At 38.7% G+C, this 27,309-nt stretch overlaps 1 protein-coding gene across 3 annotated transcripts in view; it reads left to right on the top strand.

The window, feature by feature from the left end:
* GBE1 (1,4-alpha-glucan branching enzyme 1) overlaps positions 1-27,309 on the top strand; it is a 147,245-nt gene that overhangs the window by 107,225 nt on the left and 12,711 nt on the right. For 2 of the 3 annotated variants that reach the window (XM_083439249.1, XM_083439250.1), the window contains exons 13-14: positions 9,275-9,459; positions 13,968-14,096. In XM_083439249.1, coding sequence (XP_083295375.1) covers positions 9,275-9,459; positions 13,968-14,096 — 314 coding nt within the window. Of the gene's footprint in view, positions 1-9,274; positions 9,460-13,967; positions 14,671-15,039; positions 16,190-27,309 lie in introns of those variants that run through there. The other variant, XR_014510823.1, reaches the window with a different exon arrangement.

Consider the following 27,309-nt stretch of genomic DNA (forward strand, 5'->3'; position numbering starts at 1 on the left):
TTTAGGACTGACTAATAGCAACTCAAAAGAAAAGAGAACTAAAATGAGATGTGGTAGATGATTATGATTCAACCATTAATTCCAAAAGTAAGAACATCTTTTAAGTGTTTGTGTGTGTGTGTGTGTGTGTGAGTGAGAGAGAGAGAGATCAATGTTGTTGTTTTTTAAATAGTTTCTTTATTTGCATGCAGCTGAGGATGACTTTTGGAGTGGCCCATGTAAACAGTTCCATGTTCAAGCAATAGCACAAGATAGCGTTGACCTGAAGCCCACAAAGAAGCATTGAGCAGGTTGTGTCTGTCCAATTATCTTGTTCATCTTCTCCCTTCAGACACAACCTGCCACTGAATGTAGGGGGGGCTATTTGTGGGGCTGACTGTGTGAGATCATTTGTTTTCCCTTTTGCATTTATATCCCATATTTCTCCCATTGCGGAATCCCATGAGTTCCCAGGTGGTGTCCCGAACACACCTTTGCCAAAACATCCCCTTCTACCAATGTCCCTTCTCCACTTGCAAGGCTGCACAGAGAGGGAAAGATAGGGGGGGCGTCTCTTGCTGCCCCTTCCGTTCTCTGGCATTTGGTGTGCTACATGTAAGTGCAGTAGAGTAGGACAAAGTTACCCTGGGAAATGTGCTGTGGGATCACATTGTTGGATATGTGTTGTCTCTTTGTTCATTTCAGTATTTCATTATTATTTTATCACATCTATATACCAATTTTACTTGAAGGAGCCGAAAATCGCATGCATCATTCTCCCCTCCTTATTTTATCCTTACGGTAAGTGACTGGCCCAAGGGCGCGTGAAGTGGGAGCCAGGATCTGTGTCTTCCTATTCCAGCATTCTACTTGCTACAACACCACCTCTTGGGGAAATATATCTATATCTGTACTGAAACATAGTCTAAAAATGATAAAATAAGAAAAGAAAAGAAAAAGCTGGCACATGCTAGAGACGAAATTGTTCAGTAAATATTGTGAGTGTAGCAGATGAGGCACAAAACTCTGTTCCGAAACACATGGGCTGAATATACAATTTGCCCAAGTGACATTGGAGTTCACTATTTGGGACCTTCCATCAAACAGCTGTGTTAGGAAAACAAATGGCCCCAATTTTTCTTTCGTCTTTCTGTAGCGAACCTGATTGCATGAAAAGTGGCGAATGGACTAATGTCACTTAACAGAACCGCATCGTGTGACTCATCAAAACCCTTTAATGCTCTTTCTTCAAAGCATTTCCTTGTCAAAGATATAGAAGAAAGAAGATAAAAGGGTTTGCATCATGTAAAAAGCATACACTCCACCAGAATTGCCTACAGAGACTGAACGCGATAACGTTCTGTTAGTCCTTATGTAAAATAGTTGATACAGTATCTCAATATCCTTGGCTGTCAGTGTATGAATTTACCTTCCATTTCACCTCTTTTCCGACCCTTCTTTGCCCCTTTTTATCTCCCTGCTTCTAACTTGCTTCAAAGTTTTGTATTCCCTCTTGTCTCTCTCTCCAAGTAAGCATGCATTGCATGAAACACTTGGATAAAGGTTCCTCCAATCCTGTTAAAATACAGTGTTTTATCACATTGTTTTGTTAAAAAAATTATAGCCAAGGTAACATTGTTCACTCTTTGCTACTGCTTGGTTTTAAAACTATGTTGCAATTTTGTTTTGAAAGCTTTCATAGTTTAGGATCCAAGGGTTTATACTAGGCATTCTCAGAGCCTGGAAGTCTAGTGAGATTTTCCCTTATGAGATGTTTCCTATTTCTTTTTTCCTGAGGCGCTTTGAGAGCATTTGTCAATTTGAGAAAGTCAAATATCATCCGGGACTCTCTGAGAACAGGAACTAGGACTAAGAAAGCTTACTTTTTCTTGACTGCCCATCAACTGTGATAAGTTGCAAAACTCATTGAATGCATGGGCCTTCTCACCTGGTTGTCTGGTGAATAATTCTAGCCATAATTAATATGGATTGCTCATACTGTCTCCTGGAATTTTAGGCAATGTCACAAGTGTTTGAAAGTGTTGCAACACTATAATAGTTGTTATATTAAATATTAGAAGGAAAAATGTAGAAGAAGTTGGGAACGGGAATTAAAAACAGTAAGTTAATTGGGCATCTTGTAAACTGATAAGCTTTTACCCTTGTTAATAATGGGAGCAGCTTTAGTTCACATATGTTTAAAAACACACAAATTTGCTCAACATCTTTAAGCTATCTCTAACCCTCACTGGCAAGGGAAAAAAGCATTTCAAGCCTTTAACTTCTACCTTGCTGTTATTTAGAGCAATCATTTTTGGGACAGCTTTGCCTAAAAATCTCATATATATTTCAGCTTCTCCTGTACTTTGTATTTACTGCTGAGCCATGTAAATTCCTGCAAATGGATGTATTATACATTTTCACTGTGTGCTTAGGTTTTTCTTCCTGAAATACATCTTGACAAGATGACACATTGAAAGGAATCAAATAGGATGTCCAGCTTCATCTGATATCCATGCAACATGGGTCATTTGTTTTGGTTACACATATTGTTTTGTTGCACTTATATTTAGAAATCTCATTATAGGCTCCTTTTATTGTCTTTTCAGATAGAGTAATACCTGTGGCGTGTAATTGCAGATAGACAATTTTCTTTCTCTGCAGTAGTTTTGAACTTTGTATTTGATAAAATTAAGATGCACTCAAAATATGGATTTAGTTCTTTGCACATTTCCCACAGTCTCATTGTGCAGTCCATCCATATTGCAGCAGTCATCCTAAAGCAGTAGGATTGTTTTGGCCAAATGTCTTTCTTTACTGTCAGTATAAGCATTTGTTTTGTTTTTATCTGTGCTGCTCTATACTATACAGATATGTCATCTAACTTTGAATATCCATGAAGAATTATTTAATGTTTGCCTTGTAAATTCTTTTGCTGAGAGGTAAGAGAATACAATAAAAATTTAAATGCCTTTCTGCTAAGGGCTGAAATTGATGTAGTTCTAGAAAAAGAAGGTAACTCCTTCCGAAATGTAGGGGAGCTATATTTGGACGATTTTCATTTGCTCAGTAAGATAAATGTATTCATCAGATACAAGAATTTTATAAAAGAAATGGAAAAAGAATTTCCCCTTTACATTTTAAAAGGCATAGCATTCAGTCCAGAGCCTATTGTGTATCAAATTGTAATATATACCCGAAGCTCCTGAGTAAGAAATGCTAACTGTTGACTTAAATGAAGGAAGACGTCCATGCATAGATTGCTTTGCCAGGAGAGCTTCATGAGTGCATCAAAGCTATGGGCCTTGAATAAGGGTCCTAGACAGCATTCTTTTCTTGCAGAACGTATCAAGTTTCCTCCCTGAAATCTCCAGTTAAAAGGACTGGATCAGGTGAAAGACACTAGCGAGCTGTGTTCCACAGTTCATGGTAGGTGACAGGGATGATAGGAATTGTCCAAAATCTCTGGAGGGCAGTAGGTTGGAGAATGCTGGAGGAATTATACCGAATTAGATGGACAAAAAGTCTGGCAGACTCACGTGTTTATTTTATTTATTACATTCAAATCTCAGTTTCTTCCAAGGAGCTCAAGGAGGCATACATGCTTCCTCCTTCCCATTTTATCCTCACAACAACCCTGTGGGGAAGGTTAGGTTAGGCTGGGAGTAAGTGACTGGCCCAGTGAGCTTCATGACTGAGTGGGAGTTTGCTCTTTACCTGTAAGATATTCCTCTTTACCTGTAAGATATTCCTGGGGTGATGCAGTTGCCAAGGCTAATGAAAATATATTCGACAACACTGAATATACACAAATGCTCTCTCCAGCAAGTTTTTTATATTTTTAATTACTAAACACAGTAGTTTGTATCATAGACAAAGAGTGGCATTTTTAAATGGCGTGTTAGTACTGACTTAGTTGCAGTTTTTTGCATTGATGCTTTCTGGCTCACACTGGATTTTTTAAAAAACGACCAGGCTGTTTAATTTCTGGGACTCATTCCAGAATGTACCAGTATGTACAAGATGACGGTTCCATGACTAGTACCACCCACATTACTTGATACTTACATATATTAACCAGCCTTGCTAAAATCAACAACATGGTAGGGTAGGGGGAAAAAATGATAGTCATAACATTATCTGTGTCTATTCTTGCATGCCTGTTTGCACAGAAATGGACCTGCAGATACATTATGGCATCTCCTATTACTGAACTCTGTGTGATCAAACACAAATTTTCATGTACAGAAGACAAAATAGTGGCTCTTACCATTTTCCATACTCAGCAGGATGCCAGTGAGGGCTGCACACAGGGGCCCACAATTTTAAACCGTCTGACTGAACCCATAAGGGAATCATTAACTAAGATAATTAGAATAATAACTAAGATAATTATTTTTAAAAGTTATACCTGGTTGAAACATTGCTTAATTCATGAGCTGTTGGTGCAGTATTAGCCAATAAATGTTTGCTCAAAAGGTGTTTGTGTTCAACGGTGGCTATTTTCAAAACATTTGAAGCATATTCGGAGAAAGGATTGCCTGTAGCCCAGTAGTAAGCAGATGTTTTGGGTGCAATCAACCCCCAGCATCTAAATAGTGCTGTGAAAGATTCCTGTTTGAAACAGCCATTGCATTTCAGTATAGATGAGCATGGACCAATAATCCTGCCTTTTAAAAACAAGAATGTGCTTTAGATTTTTCTATGCTTTATTCTATGGTGCCTTTAATGTATGTTGTTTATTCATTATCGTAAGTCACTCGGTTGCATTGGCAAAAGAAAAAAGTGACGAATAAGTTTTAATAATATGAACGTAGGGCCAGTGTATATAGGATTGTAGCCTTAGTCATCAGTTGTGCTTTGCATTATGAACATTAAGTGGTAGTGTTTCTCTCTTGCCCCCTAGACTTGTAGAAATATGGTTTTGAATGTTTGTTTGAATGGTAATCACATTGAAATAGCATGCTTTCGTTCAGCACTGGCATATTGCTTTAAATGTTTGTCGATTTATAAAGATTAAGCAGTGGTTTCATAGAATCTGGGACACATTCCAACTGCAAGCCTTACTTATTAAGGATTTCCCCATATCTTTATTAGCGAAGTTGGCATTAGAAATGAAATACCTTTTGCAACTAACTGGCTTACCTTTGGTATGCTGCTGAATTGTGCGGAAGGAAAAAAATGCCCACAAAATATCTACCTAGTTTTGTTTTACATTTTAAAAGTCTTTATGAGTGTTCCTGCTACAGTACTGTGGTGGAGAGAGGTTAACCTCTAGCAGGCAAGATAAATAAAGTAAATTATTTTCCTTAAAAGGTTTTTAAACGATTCAGATACAGGGTGGTGGTGAAGGGAGAGGATGTATCTCTGGTCTCCAGTGATAGCGAGACACTACCCAAAACATGCCCTTGGCATCTGCAGAACCACAATCCATAAAGCCCTACAGATTGCACTAGCTGGGACGGAAATCATGTCTTCCCTTTATCAGCAAGTAGCAGATGGCGTGCTTGGGAGAAATATGATTTCCCCACAACTGTCATACTATCTTGGGGAAAGTGGTTGGGATTCTCCACAAAGTCTATGCATTCTTCATGCAGTAAACTAATTTCCTTTAAAGGCCCCAAGGGGATTGAATCCTGCCTCCGTTTGGGAAACTTCCTGCATTTGGCGCAAGATGCATTTCTGTGCTCTCCCCCCTGACGCATTTTCTGTCATCATAGTCCTTTTAGACAGTGGTAAACTCTATTTATCAACAAGAATGTATCTCTTCTCCATGTCAGCTTTGAAATAAGTGTGAAGTATTGCGCTATATAAAACGTTTGGATTTAGTAGTTGCTTCGTGTCTGAGAGTTTGGGGTGGGTTGCAACGGCATAAGAATCAGGATATAAATTATCCTGGCTTGTAATTTTGAATGTCTGTTGCTTCATGAATATTAATGCATTCATGAAGCTTGACATCTGTCACTTGGGATGTTCAAAAGTTTTCTATTTTTAAAAATGACAAGTTTAATGGCTCTTTTTAGAGCCAGCTAGTCTGGGGGAGTTTGCTGGAATATCTTGACAGGGTTGTTTTGCACATTTTTTGCACCAAGTTGTGAAGCTCCCAGATAGCTTTGTTGCTTGTCAATTTTGACACCTATTTCAGTCCTCTTTGTAGTATAATTAAGTATCTGGTGGATCCCCGGGCTATGTAGACATGCTGATGGCATTTCTAGATGAACTGCTTTCTCAGATCAGTGCTGCTTTATTCTTTTCATGTTAACTATATATTTAAAGAACTATATGACGATAATAGCAAAGAACAATGCAAAATCATTTGGCTCTTGAATTGTAACGATTTCTGTATTTTCAGCACTGTGGCTGCGTTAAATAAACACTCATCATTTTCTAAAGCACAAAAAGAAGTGCCTCTTGTTTCAGGAGAAGTAAATCACTTGTAAAGGTGTTGCCAGTTGAACTATCCTCATCCTGCTTTAAATTTGCATCCTCTGGGAAACATAACCTGATATTGGAAAATTGCACTAGAGGGCCATTCTAGAGTCAAAGATTTTTGGTATGTTCCATCAACACACTGTAGGTGCCTCTGCCTTGGCTTCAGCTCTAGGTAAATTCATTTCTAAATCCTACTGTTTAGGCTAGTATCAATCCATAGAACACTTACAATTTTATTGAGATGCTGGTAGCTTACTTACAATAGAGGTCTACATTGAGACAAAAACATACAAAGCATAGCCTTCCTTAATAATCTTCCTGACTTTTCTGGTCAACAGGGCCAAATGCTCACTTTCAGGTAATGGATGCCTTAAATCCTGGGCATATTCCAGGGTAAGAGGGTTGTCTACAAATGCAAGCATTATAGAATCAGCAAAATTTCAGGGACCCAGATGTGTTCCTTAAAAAGATCCCCTTAGCTCATGGTATGAAAGGAACTGCAGAGCATTACTTGTCCAAGATACCAGATGATCATCTTTTTCCACAGTCCTAACAGGCACTAACAAAGGACTGTAATTTTATGCAAGAGTTTTAAATGTATTTTTAGTATACCTTCTAAATCCATGACTGGTAAATTGCCAGCACCATGTAATGCCAACAGTAATACACAGATTCCCTTATAACTGCGCATCAGCATGGCTGTTTTTAATATATCAGTTTATTCATTGATGTCTGCATAGAAAATCGTAATTCACAAATGCACATATACACAGTGGTATACTTCAATTAATTCCTATGTGAAATTAATATTCATTATAGTTTTGTGAAATAAAAGCATCTACTAATCAAAATGTTAAGCTAATGGAGTTTTCTCCCCCACTCCCAATTAGTATTGTTGTCTCACATTCCATCACTTGTAGCAGCTGGCTCGTTGTCAATTTATAGTTTGGACCTTTACATAGAAGTGGAGGGTGGAAAAGAAATTAATTACTGAGAAAGAAATCCCAATAGTACTTTAGTGCTCAGAAATCTTCAGTTACCCACTTGTTAAAGCTGCTGGTTGTGCAAGAAATGAAAAACAAAAGGAGAATCCTGCAGATATTTTTCTTGAAGGCTAACATTTGTAAGTGACAACCACATAAGCAGCTGCGTGTTTGTCCATCTGTTACAGTATTCCCTGCTCTGACTAATGGTGGGCAGAGATTGTTCACATCACTTGTTACCTGATTATTATTTTTTTTTAAAATATTTTTTATTAAAGATTTCTTAGTTTACAAAAATACGTGTCCTCTACAGATCAGTTTCATTTGTTGTGAGACAAGGAAAGAGGGGAAAGAGGTGGACATGTTGTTTTTCATTCACATCACTCAAGTCTTTCCTAACCTTACCTAGCACAAATGAGATAGGAATGTGTGCATACATTGTATATAGCACCCATCTGAATTTGGATACCATCATATAATATCATTTTTATATAATGAACATTCTTGTTTTGATTTGATGCAAATTTCACTATCATACTCTCCCAACATTTTCATCATATTTTCAATGTATTATTAGCCCAAGGTCACTTTCACTGTTTTTCTGTGATTCAGGCACAGTACTTCATACTTATGTTAGTGTTTTGTGATGGTTTGCTTTTTTCTGAATGTGGAGCTTAAGGCTGCATATGTCAAGATGAAATTTAATTTGCTGCTTGGTGGTTCATTTACAAAGTGGCAATATTCAAAACTATTTGTGTTTTGTGCCTTGTTTTTGCTTTCTTTTATGATAGATTTGGTTTTTTGGCCTAGCTAATATTTCTAGCTAGTATTCCAAGTATGAGCAGTGTTTAGAAACATATTTTTATAAGCATAGCTTCTCCCACAACTGTCTGTATTTTTCCTTTATGGTTCCTAATTACGAAAACCTCAGGGAAGGCCTCAAATGAAGACTCCATGCATGAATTCAGCATTCCTCTCCAAGTTGTCTTTCTATTTGAGTTTATGAAATAGATGTCTTTCTCCACAACCTGCTACCCTTCAGATGTAGGTTGGACTTCAGTTCCCATCAGCTCCAACCAGCATGGTCAGTGGTTGAGGATGATGGACATTTAATTCTGCAACGTCTGCAGACCACCAAATTGGGAAAGACTGATCCTGGTTTGTGGGCAAGAGGAGAAACCAACCGATCTAATGCATCTGTTGCATTCAAAAAGCAAACATTGTTAAATGTGCTTGCCTGATCATACATTAATATTTGGTTTATATAACATCCTCAGATTAAAACACACTTTATTTCCATGTCTGAAATATGTAGGAGGAAAGATTCCTCCCTCTAACATCATGTAACACAGTTCTCCCCATGCTGGGATCTCCAGATGTTGTTGGACTACAAGCCCCATCATCGTCAGCTAGCATGGGAGAGAATACATTGCTTAGAGTACTTTTGCAAGCAAGTCAAACAAGCCACCTGCCAATTTTGTTACTTTAGATTTCACTTCTCAGCTGTTCATAGCATGATTAAAGTGCAACTTTTTCAATGTCCACAGCTCTGGGGACAATGGAACACCCACCCATCCAGTAGTCTCTTGTCTAGTCTCTGATCTTCCTCGTGGATCATTTGTTGCTTTCAGAACCCTCAGAGTCAGCACTGTCTTTAAAATAAAATGTGGTGTATTGAACCTCCACCGTTGGCATGTGGCCTCTGGAAAGTTGCCCACTCCTGGTTCAAAGACCTGAAAACTTGCATTAAAAATATTTAATGGAAAATATTTTAAGTATATATTTTTAAGAACTATGCATTTGAATGTGTCTTGGAGAGGTGTTAACTATCACAGACCTATTTATATTGTATCTCTTTATCTTTGTTTTGTTTAATATAGGTAACGAGTTTGGGCATCCAGAATGGTTAGACTTTCCCAGACAAGGCAATAATGAAAGCTACCATTATGCCAGGAGACAGTTTCATTTAGCTGATGATCAGCTTCTTCGCTATCGATTCCTAAATGAATTCGACAGAGATATGAACAAGTTGGAAGAAAGATTTGGCTGGCTTTCATCACCTCCGGTAAAGTATATACATTAAGTTTTTTGCATTTGTCACAAGTATTGTGCATGTTTGAAATTCTAATAGTAAACTGCATTTGAAAAGAAAATAAAGCAATTTCTTATATTCTGCTTTCTCCTTTTAACATATTTTCAAAACATATGAGTGGTGATGTTGTGTTCATATAACAATGAAAAACAGTCTCCTGTTTACCATGAAAAGAAAGATCTTTTCTTTCCCCTCCATTTGATATATTTTATTTTATTTATGCCCAGTAATAAAACTGTCTAGATTTCATCTGTTTAAATTATTTTGACATATTTGTTTGATAATAATAACTGTGCTTATTTTTAGAAAATGCTTTTAGCTTTCAATAAATTGTTAAATGTTTGTCATCATAATGTCAATATTCCACTTAACTTTAGAACTAGACTGCAAATAAACTCACTGCCAGGTTCAGTTATTGTGCTACATTTCTTGCTTTCTTACTATTCTTAGCTCCCATTAGCAAGCTTCATGTTGCCCGGTAATTTACTTAAATGAGGAACACTTTGACTGGTTTCCATATTATGCAGCCTTATTTGTAAAATACTTAAGCTGGAGGTATACAAATGCTGGTGGGTGGGAATAGGCAAAAGGTGACTTTGCATCTCTCTCTTGCATTCGGCAGCTTCCTGCAAATCATATGCTAGAAATTGGGGTGCTCTCCTGAATAGAGGCATGCAGGAGCTGAGGGGAGAACCCTGAAAATCAGGCAGCAACTGAGTGTGAAAACTGATGAAATCATTGCATCCAACCATTCACAATTGAGTCAAAAATTCTACTTATATGCCATCAATAAAAGTATTTTCATCTGTTCCACACAGTGGAGAAAGACTTGCTAATTATACATCTGCAGATAGGCGGCTGAAATGTTGATATCTGCAGATGGTTTGCATAACCTACCAGCAGTGATTAGAACAGCATGGTAGAAGTGTGGATATTCCATTGGCAGGGTAATGAGGAGTAGATTAGTATCTTTGCCGATGCTAATGTTACCCAGCCATGTCACTCCTTCCCCCACCTGAAAAGTAGCATGAGTGTCATGGAGAAGCCATATTGAAGCTGTTCCCCACATGAGCATTGAACCAGTTTTTAATGCTACCCTCCCAACACTGCTGTCTCTGCCGTTTAGCAGTGTGATGCAGGGTGGTGGCAAGGTTGGGACTGCTCAGGCACATTGCTGGGAGCACTACTGTTGTCAGTGCGTCTTCTCATCCCCAACCTCACCCTTGCCCAGCTCCAAGATCATCTTGGTAAGCGTCAGCAATGCCAGTGTCAGAGGGCATCTCTGTGGCACTACTCCTTGACACTGGCCCATCTTGGATGCTGATTTGGGGAGGAACCATGGTATAAGCCCCTCCCACCTGGAGCAGCCCTTCCCTCATTATTCCACCATATTGGCTACCATGCTGTGGGAGTAATGTGAATACCAGCCCTTACCTAGGAGAAAGAGGCTGCTGCTATTAGCCCATAAAACAACTAAGTGGCACATTATACACAACATAATTTAAGCCACGGAGATGTGGAAAGGGACGGGGTGAATAAATGACCATGAAATCAGTGGTGCAGCCCTATGTGTATGGTATGGTTGGAAAATGGGCAACTATATGTTCAAACGCAATATGCCACCGAATATCAGGTGCTGGGGTGAATCCCTTAATTTCGTGGCTGTGTACATATTGGTGGGTTCTGGTGGGTTACTATGGAAAATGGGATGGTAGACTAGTTGACATCCCCTTATGTTTTTAAGGGAGCTCATTCAGGATCAAACGACATGTGACATGTAATGAAAAGCATGGAGCAATCACTCTGGTTTTTCTTAGCTCAACTTCCGCTCGGGAGGATGCTTATTGGCACCAATGAGAGCTATTTTGCTAAGTCTCAGAGCCACATGGTGGTGCACTATTTTCAAGGGAGTCATGGCTGAGGATGGAATTCTTCTCCCAGCCGTAATCACAACAACCACCCCTCCTTGGCAGCTGTAATTAATTTAAGAAAAACGAGAGACACAGCTGCACTATATAGATTAAACATAATGGTTCTAAGAATGTTAGGTGTTGAGTCCCTGGTTCTGATGCCACTTTGCGATGAACTCAGGGACTTGCTTAAGGCTACTTAATATCTCACAGCCTTAGCCTTCTTGACCTTCCTTACATATGTTACTGAGTTAATATATATGAATTGATTGGAGCAGTAAAGGAGCACTACGTAATATGAAGAAATAAAGGATGCTGAAGATCCTAAAGGAAGAAAAGATAACTAACAAGCTGTATGCATTCATTGCTCTACCTCGCAGGCTATTTTACACACGTTTCCCAGACTGTGTCAGCACTTGTGTTGACAATAGATAGGATTGCAGCTTTTAATTATCACAGTTGCTGCCACAGGAGACTTTTTGGAAAGCTTTGCAGCTCTATAACTCAGGGAGAAAGAGAGAAGCAGCAGCAGTAAAATAACCATAGAACTTTAAAGAATGAGTCATCTTATGAAAATTAATTTCATAGGTAAACAATTAGTCTAAAGTGCCATCCACGGTTTGTTGCTTTTCTGATTCAACCAGATTTTGCATTGGAAATTAATGCCTTTTATCATATTTAACATGCAAAGCAGACATGCAATAGCCAATGGTGTTATAGTAGACTCTGTGAGTTCTTATTTTCATCGCAGCCTATCTGGCCACGCACTAATACGAAATTGTCCTGGTGCCTCTACCAATTGTTTGTTACAGTATTAATAAATGTTCTGCTTTTCTCTTGCAACATAGGCAGACAACACATAGTCAATAAGGATTATTTTAGAGATTTTAAAAGCCCGAATAGGAAAAATAGCACCATGAGGTCAATTACTGTATAACTTTTAAACCAGACCTCTGATCTCTGAGCCGGCATTCCTGTGCAGCCTAATCCTATACATTCTTATCGCAAGTCCCACTGAATCAGTGAGACTTGAACAGAGGCAAGAGTGTATATGGTTCTTGCTTTAATAAATCCGAGTCTTTCCTGCATCTGCCCTTAATTGTATTTAGTTTCCCCGTTGTTAATTCTTGCCCCCCCCCCTATTTTTTACTGTACCTTCACCCTCACACAACTTACAGAGCAATCCAAACCTGGACTACAAAGCATCAGAGCGGAGATCCACTGCCACATCCCAAACTCTGCTGCTCACGCTGGCTAGAGAGGAAGTTGGGTGGGGGTGGAGTTTTCTTGTCCCTATGCCATCTCCAGCTTGCTGTACATTGCTGAGGGCTGCAGATCAGGTTTCTTTCACAGTGGTGGTGCAGCTTTGAAACCAGTGGTTCCACTGGTGGCTCTGCTTTGCTCCCATTCCCTGCTTTGCATCCCTACATCTAATACCACCAGTAGGAGCACTGCTAGCAGCAGTTTCTTACCTCCTGTTTTTTCTGCCGCTTCAGCAAAGGTTTTTGCAGCCGCAACAGAGCCCCCACATCAAAGACTGGTGGATGACCACTCCCTCCATATGCTAACCCCTTCTAGCAGCAAATATCAATGGATTCGGATTGCACACTCATTGTATGTGCTTAATTTTGAGTTTCTTGCTGAATACAGGGTGTAGTACAGTTTTAAAACCCCAGCATTCAACTCTGATATTAATACCTAATAGCTGCCCCAGTTCAACGTGAATGCCAAGCACTTGTCTTCCAGTGACATAGCAGGTACCCTTCAGCCTTCTTCCAGCTTGAAATTAGCCCTCTGTAATTCATGCATGGTTCAAGCAAAATAGCCCTCTGAAATAACACAAGTAACAAACACCACTTTATAAAACAACATTTCTTTCTATTGTGGATAATATATAGTGAACTGAAATTGTTTAGAGTATTGTGTGCCACTTGAAGGATTGGTTCAGATGTTCCTTCCTCCCACTGCCCAACACCCACAAACACCCCTCTTCTTAAGCAATGAGGTTCTACACTCAGCATACTTCCCATTTCCCTCTCCTGAGCAAAATTGACATGAAATTGATTAAGCATTCAAAAGTGACACAGACAGCATCTCAAAGACACTGCTTATAAGATTCATGTCAAAAGTAAAATTCTGTGCAGCCATAAATCTCCATCAATCCAGCTGTTGGCCTAAGCAAGAAGGAACAGAGAACACTTAAAAAGAATTGTGAAGTAAAGGACAGGGCCTTTGAAAGAATTTTCTCCTCAGATGTCATTGTGGTGGATTTTCTCCACTGATATGCATACCACCACCTTCAATAGCTAAAGTGAAATATATAGCACTATAGCAGGCTCGTTATTCCTCTCCCCCCCACCCCCGTTATAGCTTACCCAGCTTTTTAAAATCTGAATTCTTATATGAAGTTACTTACTTCATGACAGACTGTCACTTACATGAACTTCTTTCATCTCCACAAACTCTTGGTTGAATTGAATATGATGGTATACATATTGCCCTACTTCTATGTGGTTTAAGTTCAAAATCATTTTAGTAAGCATCTAAATCTACCTTTTTTATCTTTTGCAGGCTTACGTGAGTGAAACACATGAATCAAACAAAGTTATTGCTTTTGAGAGGGCAAATCTTCTGTTTATATTCAATTTCCACCCATCTAAAAGCTACACAGACTACAGAGTGGGTATAGAAAAACCAGGAAAATATCCTTTCCTATTTGTGTTTATCATTATGACTTCATTTTGGATGTAACACTAAACCTTAGTTTAGCACTATGTGAACGAGCCTCAGGTTCACTTGGTCTTTCCTCTTCTCATGTCATTTAGCACAACCATGAGGAGGAGATTAGAAACACCTGCCTCCTTTTTATGTCCGGAAAGGGCAAGTTGTTCCTTCTCAGCCCGTCTCAAACTATGATTTGTCATCTTGGTGTGTTTCAATAAACAATAGTTTAGTCACTCTCTTTAAATTTAATGGTAAACCTCAGTTATTGAACAGCAGGAAGCAGTTGTTTTCCTCCTTGTGGTCATGCCAGAGAAGTGACAGAAGAGCTCACAAGCCAGAGGCTTACACCTTATGAATGTAAACTATTATTATTATTTACATTTACATTTATATTCTACTCTTTCTCCCCAAGGTTCCATGGGCACCAAAAACATCAATAATAAAACTGCTTTTAAAATAAAAAATCTGAAAACAGTCAAAACAGCCATAATGGGCCTCTAACGGCATGATATGTCTTCACTGTTGTTTAAAATTTGACTTCAATACAGTGGTGCCCCGCAAGACGAATGCCTCGCAAGACGGAAAACCCGCAAGACGAAAGGGTTTTCCGTTTGCAGAGGCGCTTCGCAGGACGAATTTCCCTATGGGCTTGCTTCGCAAGACGAAAAATGACGAAAAAAAATGAATTTTTTTTTTGCTCCAAAACCCCTTATTTTGAATCGCTAAGCTGCTAAAAGCATTTTAGCAGCAAAACCGCTAATCCCCCACCCCTTAAAAAGCCGTTTTTAGCCCTTAAATCGCCAATAGCGCTAATAGCGCTACTCTGTCAATGGGCTTGCTTCGCAAGACAAAAAAACCGCAAGACGAAAAGACCCGCGGAACGGATTCTTTTCGTCTTACGAGGCACCACTGTATATAGTTTTGCTTAGTAGTTTATTTTTGCAGTGTTGATTTAAATTCTGTTACTTTGGCTTTTCATTAGAAAAAAATGTACACTTGTAAATGCACAGTATGTTTGCATTTTATTAATTGCATAATAGCTGAACAATGTGAAAAAATGCATGAGGTAAACATCCTTGAGTATATGGATGGACACAAATGTGTAGGAAATGTGTTTATAGCGGTAGGGTTCACATAGCTCCTGTTGTAGTTGATATTTTAATTTATATAGCACCACCAATATGCAGTTTCTTTTCTCTATATCCAAAGCAAAAGAAAAGAAAAGATTCCTGCCCAAGAGAGTTTAAAAGTTCAATAGTGGGCAGAGAATAGAGAGCTGGGGTGATGAGAGAGACATAGATAAAAAAAAGATGCATCTGAGCAAAGACAGTTACAAATCTTTATACTATAGTCCTAAATATCAGTTTGGGAGTAAGCCCCATGACACACGGAGACTTACGTCTGAGTAAGAATGTTCAGACTCTTGCTATTAGTTTTTTTGTGCCTTGGGATGTGACTACATTTTATACAAGGCCTTCACTTGCAAAGTAAACCATTTAATTTGGAACTTCAAATCTGGGTCAGTTTGGGTGGGAATTGGACTCCTTCCCCAGGCTCTTTAGCTAGGATGTGTTCATGCAACAGCGGGACAGGAACCAATTTGCTCCATGCCCGCCTTCCTCAAACCAAATCTGCATTCAGAGCCTTGCACCCTTTATTTGTTATTGGGATAGCAACGTTGGAGGGCCTTACGTTGTTTCTCAGTATTTTCTTATCATTGTGAAATTATGCATAATTTTGTTGTACTTGGCTCACTCTTTTAATGACAGCTTTGCCAGTTACCTTGAAAATTAGTAACTTCCAGGACTTAGCAAATTTTACCTTTTATGTTTGCTGGTTTTTGTTGTTGTTGTTTGCTTTCAGTAACTTTATATGCATTGCCAAAGTTTATTTGGTAAATAGGCTTATTTCTTGCTCTGCCTCATCGCGTCGGTAGCAGTCGCGTTTCCAACATGGGCAAAGGACCGCAGCAGGTATTTTATAATGCCCATCTATAACTTCTCTTCTCTGTGTGTGTTGTGTGAAGGCTTTGACTTTAAATGAATACAGGTTCCTGAGATGATAATCAGCTTCCAGCATGTCTCTTTAAGCCTCTCTCTGTGTTTGCTTTTCTCGTCAGCAGGACCCAGTCTCCAAAGCATCCTTGTTTTCTCATTTTTTTCCATCAGCTCATAGCTCAACTGTTCATAGAATCTGCATGAGATTTCCCCACATGCATGCTACCTCCTCTCATCCTTGCAGTCTACCTTTGTCAAACCTGTACCTTGTCTGCCCATCAGACCTCTTCCTCTTGCATCAATCCAATTATTAAGCATCTTTTTCTTAACCCACTGTTGTCTTTCCTTTCGCTGCACTATTGCACTCCTTGCCTCTTTGCTCCTCTAACCCTCTGGGCTATCCAATGCAAATGCCAGCCCCTGGCTGCCCTGTTTCTTCCCATAATGGAGATTGTTGTCCTTGGAGAGGCAAACTATGTAGACTGTTTATGATATTTCCATGTATTTAGTAGAAGGACTTGCAGATGAAAGCTAAATTTTAGCCTACTTTACATATGTGTATGGAAAGGGAACCCAAATATTTCTGCATTATCTGTATTTTAGTGTGCATGTAAACTCTTGGCATTTTCCATTGTACATATGAGATTGATGAAGACCAATAGAATCCACTGTGAATTAATGGTACTTTTCACCTTGAATTATGCTAGACCACTATATAGTGTACAGTTTTTGAGTCAAATTCCCTAGCTCCCATTTTCCTGTTGTGAATCGCAAGTCTCAGTGGTTTTCAATCAATTTGGTCCATTGCTAGTTTGTCCAGGGCATCAATGCAGTCTCAACACTGTGAACTGAACATAAGCTTAGTCAAAGCAAAACTGAATTCTTATTCAAGCAAATGTTATTGGAAAATTTGTTTGAGAGATGCACCCAGTGGTAGCATTTGCCGCTGTTTCTTGTGTGCTCTCTACATTTATTTTGACTCAGTGGAAATCAGATTAGGATTTAATGAAGTGAAAATACATCAGACATTCTCAACACAAATAATTGCTTACAGAAAATTCAACATGCCTTTTTAATATTAAGAGAGGGGAAAAAATAAATCTCCTAATGGAGAAACCAATGCACAAAATATCTTTTATTTTTATTTATTTATTTGTACTCCATCCTTCCTCCTGTAGCAGCCCAGGGCACTGTACGACGTAGTCAAAAATAGAATGTTTTTCTAGCCTATTAAAATAAAAGTAATTTTAAAAATAATAGAAAATAATATCAGCTAAAAACAATTTACATCAGTAGAACAGACATTGACTATACTAGGCCATCAAACCTGAATTGCCTATCTCCAAATGTCTAGACAAACAAGTGCATATTTAATTTAAATCAAAATGTTGATGGGGATAGTGGGACAAATGCAACTTTATGGGGAAATAATTTCCACAGAGAAGACTGTATCTTGTATCACTCACAAATGGGCTAAACCCATCAACAGGAAACACACACACGTAACGCACATGCGTCAGCTATGCATAATCTGAACTTTGTTGCCATTTTTGCCACACTACTTCCCAGCAGGGTGAATCACTGACGTGAAAACTTCAAGCACAATTCTGACTCTATGTGTGACATTGACTCTCACAGTTACCTGTGTCTTCATTTAACCAGCTTCTACCACAGAGTTAAAACTCAGGGAATTTATGACAGAAAGCACCTGTTCTGTGTCTCAGAGCTTCTGTCCTCTTGAGACTTCACAAATGCACCCAGACATGAGCATTTCATATAGCTGTAGTACTGTGTTGCCTACAGTGCAAGAGAACTTCATACAGTATATGACAAATGCATTCAAAGGAACATCTAGAGTGCCTACACAGGTATTCATCAAACCATGGTGCCACTGGACGTGAAAAAAATAGGGAGAAACTCATCCACACAGCACAAGTCATGCTTTTAATAGCTAGCACTGTCAGCATACACTGAGAAGGCCTCTCACTCCTGCTTTTTTCTGACCCAGGCTGTGAATTTCATCCAAGTAGATGAAGCTTTCAGTCATGTCTTGGAAATGTGTGTTCAATCCTCTGGCAAGAAATGATGGCGTTTCACATTCTATGGATAGAAAATTTACCAGAACTTTCAAAAATTTGGTCTACACCAAAATGAAGGAATTGCAGAAATAATGTGAAGGGCTTTTGCTATCCTTTCTTATTTGCTTACTAAATGATTCTTCGTGCCTATTTAATTTGAATTCCTATATTATTAACTAACTTTTCATATACTATAGGCTTTTTGCCTTAAACCGTGTTGTGCATAAGTCTCTTTCACTTTGCTTTCTTCTCGCTACTCAGGCTTTCAGAGAGGGACAGTCCTTTTAGCCCGTTGTTTGTCAATTGCCTGCTCTTTAATGTATTTTAATTTTTTAAGTGTGTGTGTGTGTGCGTGCAAATCCTAAAAAGCTGAGGACACTCTGGAAGAAGATTTGGTTCTTTTTAGAGGGGAAGTGTCTTGTTGCACATGTCAAGGTGCATGCAGCGTTGGGTTTAACCCATGATGATATTTTTATGTGTTGCTGACCTATGTAGTGCTAATCTACTTGGTTTAGGTCCGCATTTTGTTTTCAGCCTTCCCTGAGATCAGCATGATGAAGGGTGGGTTTATAAATACTGTGAAATGCATGGATACTACACAAACCCACACACCCCTAACATTTCCAACCAGAGGGTTCAGAAAATTTCCAGTTCCCCATACATGCAAGAGATGTTGCCCCGTGTTATAATTTTATTTTTATTTGTGCTTTCTGGTCCGAATAGTTGTTCCAGTAAGCAAAATATAGTCTCATCACTTACTGAAAAAGAAATTCAGATGTGTGAACTTCCAATTTCCTTCTTCCAGCTTATTTTGTTTTTTTAAAGAATGGGTTGTTCCTTTACCTCCAGTGTGCATGATAATGTCACTGCACTGCCTGATGCTTTAAAAAAAAGTTTTGCAAAGGGTCACAGAGAAAGGGTTACCTCAGCTGCAAGCTTTCTAGTTTTGCATACTACATGAAGCATCAAACAATTTAATAACTAGGGTGAAGGGCACTCTAATGCAGATTCATAGTAGGAATGGAGCAGTATGTCAACTGGATAGCTAAGTAAATAATGTTAGATATGGCCTGAGATCTCAGGGAGATTAGCATTAAAATTCAGGTAGCTGTACTTCTTAAAGATGTAAATTTAAGCTCCCTGACATTTGCAACCTGCACCTAGAGCTTCTAATGAGCAAATAAGGTCACTTGAATGAGTCACTGGAGTGTGATTGCCCAAGGCAAAAATGTTGCTTTGTAGCTGCTTCGTTTGCTCGCTGCTTTGAAGTGCAGTTATGTAACTGTCCCTGGTTATTAGAATTCAAGCTTTATATAAAATGAAGACAAAGAATTTAATTTAGGATCAGCCAAATGCCAAGCTCCATCAAGGTGCTTCATCTGTTAAGGTTAATATCAGGGAATGAGAACACTTTTCACCTACTACTGAAATGGTGTCTGGGTGGGGAGGGCTTTAGAATGAAATTCAGATTTCACATAATCTAGTAGTTGAGCGGCATGCTTTTTACTAGTTCGTTGCGGCATCTGCACAGTCCCAGGTCTAGAACTGCACATGGGTAAGGTGAGATACTGGAATATTCTGGAAAGCTTCAGAGGACACCTTGTAGAGCGACTCCCGGTAAGCAAAACTTTAATTTTTATTTTTAAAAGCAGAGTGAAATAATTTCAGTATCGCTGATGCATTTAAGTTGTTTTCACAACCTTTTGTGCTACAGACAGCTTAGACAAATGAAAAAAATAATTATTGGTCATTGTAAATAAAATAGAAAACAGACAAGTGACTATAATAATCTCCAAAGCATTCAGACTGGTAGAAAATGTATTCACAAAACAAACCCTTAATGCCTTTTCTGCATATATGTTGCACTATAAAACTGAGTTTCTTTTGCTTGGACGCAATTAATAGAGAACTCTCATGCCTATCACAAACAAGACCCCCACTTGAAACATCCAATTTGTCCCTGGGCAGATGAGGCAGCTGCTACCTTGCTGATGGGGGCCTCGGTCTGGTCAGTATCAGGACACAGTTGTGAATAGTGTATATCCAGGTAGTAGATAAATGTGGTAAAATAACATTTAAAAACCCTGTTGCTTTTCACGGATGAATGCCAGGTGAAAAATCTTCTTGGCCACACAAGATAGGGTTCATAGGAATGAAACAAAAGGAAATCCTTTTTCAGTCACAGCTTATCGCAGCAGGGCACATTTGCAAACTGAAGAAACTGTCATAGTGCCACACACACATGTATATACTTCAGGGAACCAGGCAGAGGGCCTTCTCAATAGTCACACCCACCCTGTTGAATGCCCTCCCATTAAATGTCAAGGAAATAAACAACTATCTGACTTTTAGAAGACATCGGAAGGCAGCCCTGTATAGAGAAGTTTTTAATGTTTTGTGTCATATTGTGTTTTAATTTGTTGGAAGCTGACCAGAGTGCCTGGGGTAACCCAGTCAGATGGGCAGCATATAAATTTATTATTATTATTTAGCTCGTATGTGTGCATGTTTTGCTCTTCCTCCCCTCCCCAACTCCCCACCACTAGCAATTAGACGTTTCTAAACCTAATGTTGGGGGCTGATCTTCCTGGAGAGTGCAGTTGGGGAGTCAGGAAGCTTTCCCTCCCAGCTGCAAACTCCAGAAAGGAGATTCACAAAAATCCCCTCTCACAAGAATTAGGCACGAAAAACCCCCAAGTTCTTTCCAAGCCTAATTACAGTGGGGAAGAGTGGTTTCATAGCAACATTACAGCTGAGAAGGAAGAATTAAGCCTTAGCTTAATTTGGTGACCCATGGGTTGGGGAGGGACATAAATCAGCAGCTGTGGATTCTCCTTCTCTCCCCCCCCCCCACACAAGTACTGTACAACATGTAATTATTTCATTACACCAGAGGCTTCAATATTTTAGTGGCTCGACAATACAATACAAAAGATGCTGTTCTTATTTTATTTTATCCTTTTAGTTTATGCAAAAGTCGCTTCAGCCTTGGTTGTGACCTCTATTTAAAATGAAATAACCAGATCAGCTGTCACAAAAAGAATCACATCCTTACAACTTCACAAATGTTCTTCTGAATCTAGACATCTACATGATTGGAGGTCTTATGATAATGCCAATGATCTGTATTATCCTTATGTCACGTTTTTGGGTGTTTTTGAAGTATTTTGGATTAGGAAAGGGTGTCACATTAGGGATATAGCCTTATACCAGATCAGACTGTTAGGCCATCTGGCTCAGTGTTTTTTGTGCTTGGAGTAGCACTGGCTAAACCCATCTGGCGATGACTAGGATTGAACCTGACCTCTAGGATTGAACCTGGGCCATCTTGCCTGCAGAGTGTATGCTCTGCTGCTGTGCTCCACCCCTTTCTCAGAGCTACAGTCCTTTCCGAGAATATTACAGCTGTTGAAACTTGCCATTAAAATATTTTCCTAGAGGACTGTTTTATCTGTGACAGACCAGAACCGTTTCTTTTCTAAGATTCATGACGAATGTCTACAGAAATGAGATCAGAAAGGAAGGAAGCTAATAGTTCCCCCATTAATACTTTGATCAATGCTGGCATGCCACATTTTTCAGCAATTGGGCATAAATTCTCATCAGCCTTCTCTAAACAAAAGGTCTTAATTATGCCGTATCATAATCTTCATAAATGACAATTATCGTTTATGCTACGGGTGAAATACTAATTTTCTGCTTTATATGTGGTTTGAATTTACCTAATGATGCTTTATGTGTCATTAAGCCGGCATAAGATTTTTTTTTTTTTGAAAAATAATGCTTTGCTTTAAGAATTAGTTTGAAAACATCAAAAGCATAATAATTAAGTACGTCATATAATAGATAATCACAAGATTCTCATTTTAAGCTCACTAAATCTATTGGTTATTAAAAAAATATCTGTGTGGTATGCATAACATCACTGCCTATGAAGAAACTCCAGTGGAGTAGTTGACATGTTCCATCTAAGGTTGGTGACTGCAACTGTGAGCCCTCAGGCTGAATGAAGTTGTATGCATGCACCCCAGTTGCTTTCCATCTCCCTCTTGTTTATACTACTGGAGGGTGATTGAAGGGAGGACAGGCAGAGACTTGGGAGTATGTAGTCATATTATACCCTCAGCCTGCATTAATAGTTTCCTGTGGTAGCTGCAATGGTAGGGCTGCCTATACAACGTGCAGGAAATGTTATGTGGCTTGCACAGAATCACATTGGCCTGAATATAAGCCTCACTTTTTTTTCCAAATTCCAACCGTGAAAAGTTAAAGTGCAGCTTAAATTCACGACCTTGCAACATTTGGCATTTACAATATTGCTCCTGAAACAGACATACAGTAAAACGGGAACAGGTGTGAGTGCCTGCAGAATTTTAAGGGAGCGGCTTATATTCGGGTATTGTCTTTTTTTCTCCCCTCCCCCCTTATATGCGGCTTATATTCGGATGCGGCTTATATTCGGGCCAATACGGTATATCATCTCCATATCATGTGACGCTGACATGGACACACATGCTATGCAGAAACTTTCTCAGTTACTTTTAGGCAGGAAATAGGGAATTGGCTCAATTTCCACACCAGAGACTTTTAGATATTTTCAAACGCTAAAGGAATTGAACCCACAGTGAACTTATTTTGGAACAGTTTGGGTCTCTTTGTACAAAAACTGTTTTTCCGTTCCTTTCTCCATTTGTGAAAAATTTCTTAACATGTTTATGAGTAATTTTATTACAGCAAATTGAGAGAGATATAGAGTGGAGCAAGAGGAAAATATCATTAGGTAAATATAGCATTGTTAGAATTACTTCCATAGCCTTGCTTAGGGAGATGTGACCATATATATTATTCTTAAAATTAACAAAGCTATAAACATTTTCATTTTCTGGTAAATAAATTTAAAGCAGCCTTTAAAGATGTCAGAGCTTTCGGCAACAATGATGAATTATAAAATGTAACATATACTGTAGAAATGCCAGTGGGAAACATTATGCTCACATTCATAAACTACAGTGACACAGTAGAAGCATTTGCTGGTGCTGAGTTTTAAAAGGCACCAGAGAGACTATCTGAAGTTGTTCTTTATAGGTCTCTGTGTGGTCTGTGACAATAAAACAAGGAGCCATTTAGGCATATTTATAAAATAGAGTGTGCCAGTGTTTTAGATTTTCTGGCTTTCGGAGCTTGGCATTATATGAAAGGCAATAGAGCTAGCAGTTAAAAACTGAGGAAAAACTATAGCCTAAAACTAGGTATGAACTATATTAATATTAACTCCTTTAGAATTTTATATGGTCCAGTATCTCTAGTATGCCCACAGATGCTCTGATGTACACACTGGAGCCAGAGTTACCCTATTCACTTTGGTACAAGAGAGTGCTCTCCAAGAATAATAATATAAATGAACTGGGAAGCCCCAGTACTGGAGTCTTGGACAGTTTGGGTGGTTGTATGTTCTGTGGTTTCTTTCAAACAGACAAAAGTGCTGTGGGATTTTGAAAGCCAACTGCCTTATTGTGATATGAGTTTCTATAGGCAAAAACCTGCTTCATCACATGGTGAAACTGGTACAAGTTTGTGTTTTATATATGCATATATTGGTTGAAGTACAATGGAAGGGAAAGCAAGTTAACAAGGTGAAAACTAAAGATAACAGGAATGCAAAAAGCATATCTCAATCCCTTGGCTGTGAAATATGAATATATTATCTAAACATCTCTGTTTGCTAGAGCATCAAAGCATGAATACTAACAACGGTTTCTGGAAAACAAAGATGGGAGACATACTTTTTCGTAGAGAGAGACCCAACAAGAATTCATATTTAAACCTTAGGAAATGGTGTCAAACAGCATAATGATCAGTCCTGATAGTTGTTATATATGCTGTTGCTACATCAGTTGGAGTCATGACTGGGATGGTGCAGTTTGGTTTGTCATTGCTGGAAAAGTATGGAAGAAGTTCAGAGTCATTTAATTCTGCATGTGTGGCTTTTTTTACTCTGTGTTCTAGCAGAAAGCATGTTAGCACTCATGGCCATAGTATGGGAAGTTAAGTATGCCCATGTGGTGATGAAAGCTTGCTTGAGCAACATGGAAATGTAGAGTGCAGCATTTTCTCCGAGGCAGCTGTGGCAGGTATAACCATCAACAGTCAACACCAAGTACAAAGATTTAGCTGAGAAGCAGGCTTTGGTTGTTGAAGTCATAAAGCTGCTGCTTCAAGATCAAAAAGTAGACTATGAACCATCTGTTTTCCCCGACGTGGTTGTAATTGTGTGGATGAAGAGAGCGGAGACCTGAGTTCTTGCTGCAATATTCTGAAGAGGGAAGCTAGGTTCAGTGGCCCTTTGGTGACACGTTGGGGCAGCAAATGCCTGTACAGCAGAGCCTACTGTATATGTATAATATCTCCACATTATCATGGTTCCATATTATGAAGAGAGCCCACACTCATACAACAAACTTCCTTCTACAGTGGTACCTCAGTTACAGAAGCTTCAGGTTATAGATGCTTCAGGTTACAGACTCCGCTAACCCAGAAATAGTACCTCGGGTTAAGAACTTTGCTTCAGGATGAGAACAGAAATTGCGCGATGGCAGCAGCGGGAGGCCCCATTAGCTAAAGTGGTACCTCAGGTTAAGAATAGTTTCAGGTTAGGAACGGACCTCCAGAATGAATTAAGTTCTTGACCTGAGGTACCACTGTATAGACCCTTTACCCAGTGGTACCATTTTTTTCTGTAGCATTGCAGCACAGGCGGAGTGGAGGGCAAACCCTTCCATCTGAAATGCCGTAATGATAGAAATCATTCACACACACATATCTTTTAACGGCAGCAAAAACAGTTTTGTCTCCAAAATAGATGCTGTCTAGCACCAACATAAAAGGAAAGGATTATGTGCGGTAAATAGCTTCAAAGGTCAAGTTAACAGATTTTGCTCATTTACATGAAGACAGACAAAAGAAGCAAACATTTGAGCAACTGTGGGTGCCTTTTATTTATTATATGAAACAACAATCTAATACAGATATTAATTACAGAGCATTTGCCATACTAGAATCGTCTTGTTGCTAAGATATCAGATGAAGCATCTTGCGTATATTCATCTTTATTAATAAAATGTAAATGTCAAATTATTGTTTTCTTTTGTTGATTAATCCTGCCTTCCTCTCCAAGAAGCTCAGGGTGGTAAACTATGAAAAAGCAACACAAAATATAAATAAAAATATCAAATATTCCTACAGCTAAAGAAGTTCAAGGTTTTCGTAGTGAGCTAGCACCTTTTGCTGATAAGATATTATTCATCAATATTTATAATGTGTTTATTATATTATACATATGTTGTGTATATTTGTAATAAAAATGTTCAAAAAGGAAAGGAAATACAGTGGTACCTTGGTTTACAACCATAATCCATTCTGGAGGTCCGTTTGTAAACCAAAACAGGTTGTAACCCAAGGCTCACTTTCACCAATAGGGCCTCCAAAAAATTTTTGTTCATAATCCAAGAAAAAAATGGGTTGTAATCCGAAAAAAGGTTGCAAATGGGGGGACACACTTCCGGGTTTGATGTGTCTGTAATCCGAAACGTATGCAAACCAAGGTACCACTGTAGTTCCCTCTCCCTCTTTGTGCAACTATTAGGCTTGGGGCAGGACTCTGATTCAGAGGTAAGGAAGAGTCTACACAGGCAGCCCAGGCTGGTAATTTCCCCAAACTTGATAAAAATAAAACCACACTAGTAGATTTTAAAAATAGGACAGAAGTACTATCAATAGAACCATATAGCCTAAACTCTCATGATTCATCACAACTTGGAACTGTCTCAACTTAAAATCTCTTCTTTGTTTTGAACAAAGTGCTAGATAATAAACAATTTTATGTAATGTCAATAACATAAATAATATAATTGTTATGATCCCCCACAAAAAAAACCCTAAACATTTATCATGTGGCATCATTCAGAAACAAATTGGATTAGTACTGGAAATGAAAACGTTTGAGGTGAGCCACATTCTTATGACGAATCATGGAATTATGCAACACTATGGCAATAAATTTATTTGTTTTCTCAACAACCGGACTTCCAATTTTAGCATCTTTATGCATTATTTCAGACTTCCTTCCTGATGGTTGGATGCATAAATAAAAACAATTGTAACTTGTTGCTAAAGCCCAATTCAGCTGAGAGAGTTGTGTCAAAAGATATAAATGATACCAATTCCGTTAGCATCGCAATCCTCAGACTTGATCAAAAGGCTGAACAAACAATGAAGCCTTAGAGCACTTTGAATCATCAAAAGAACAAGCATGGCTTCATTCTGCTCTAATCCTATTAGTGGAGGCTCCATCAGAAAGTCTTTTCCTCTGCTCAAAATTAAGGTTCTGGAACATTGTTCCAAACACGTTACTCTTCACTCTTAAGTTTTGGTTGTTTCTTTTGCCAGTAAAACTTTTTGAAAGCAAAGCCATTTCTTGAGAGAGTTTTAAATTGCCATTAGTTCATTGGCCTGGTTTGCCTGATAGAAAGTTGAACCATGGTTTGGGCCGAAGCTTCTCTTTGGGAGCCCACACATTGGCCTGGTCTGGATAAGCCTTAGTTTGGTTTACTGTGTCATTCAAACTAGGTCTTTGACTTTTCTATTGAGAAACGTTTCCTTCTTGTTGTTGTTGTTGTTACATGCAAAGGGTGATATCCAAATAAGTCATACTTAGTAGTGCATTTATTTTCAATAGGTCTACTCTGATAATGACTTAATGTTGGGTCCCACCTACAGTGAATTATTATTATGTTAGTTCTGCTCTGTCACAAAAGAGGGTGAATTCAAAACTTTCTATGAATCCAGGTGAGGAAGAACCGCCATTTTCAATTTCATTGGTACAAAATACAGTGCTTGCAAGATTATATTCTTACTAATTTCTTAGTAAAACAGATGACTAGTAAATCTAAGGGATACATTTGCTGCTACAGTTGATAATATTCTGTTACATGTAGTTGGGGAATAGAGTGCACTTTTTCTTTTAGAGTGATGTTTTAGAGTAGTGTGGCAAACACAGTTGGGATCTCTAAAGTTCATTTCGGTAGTTTTAAGTTGCTTTAGTTCCATTTATTATTA

The sequence above is a fragment of the Podarcis tiliguerta genome (assembly GCF_965153285.1).
Source record: "Podarcis tiliguerta genome assembly, chromosome: 4".
NCBI classification, from domain to species: Eukaryota; Metazoa; Chordata; class Lepidosauria; order Squamata; family Lacertidae; genus Podarcis; species Podarcis tiliguerta.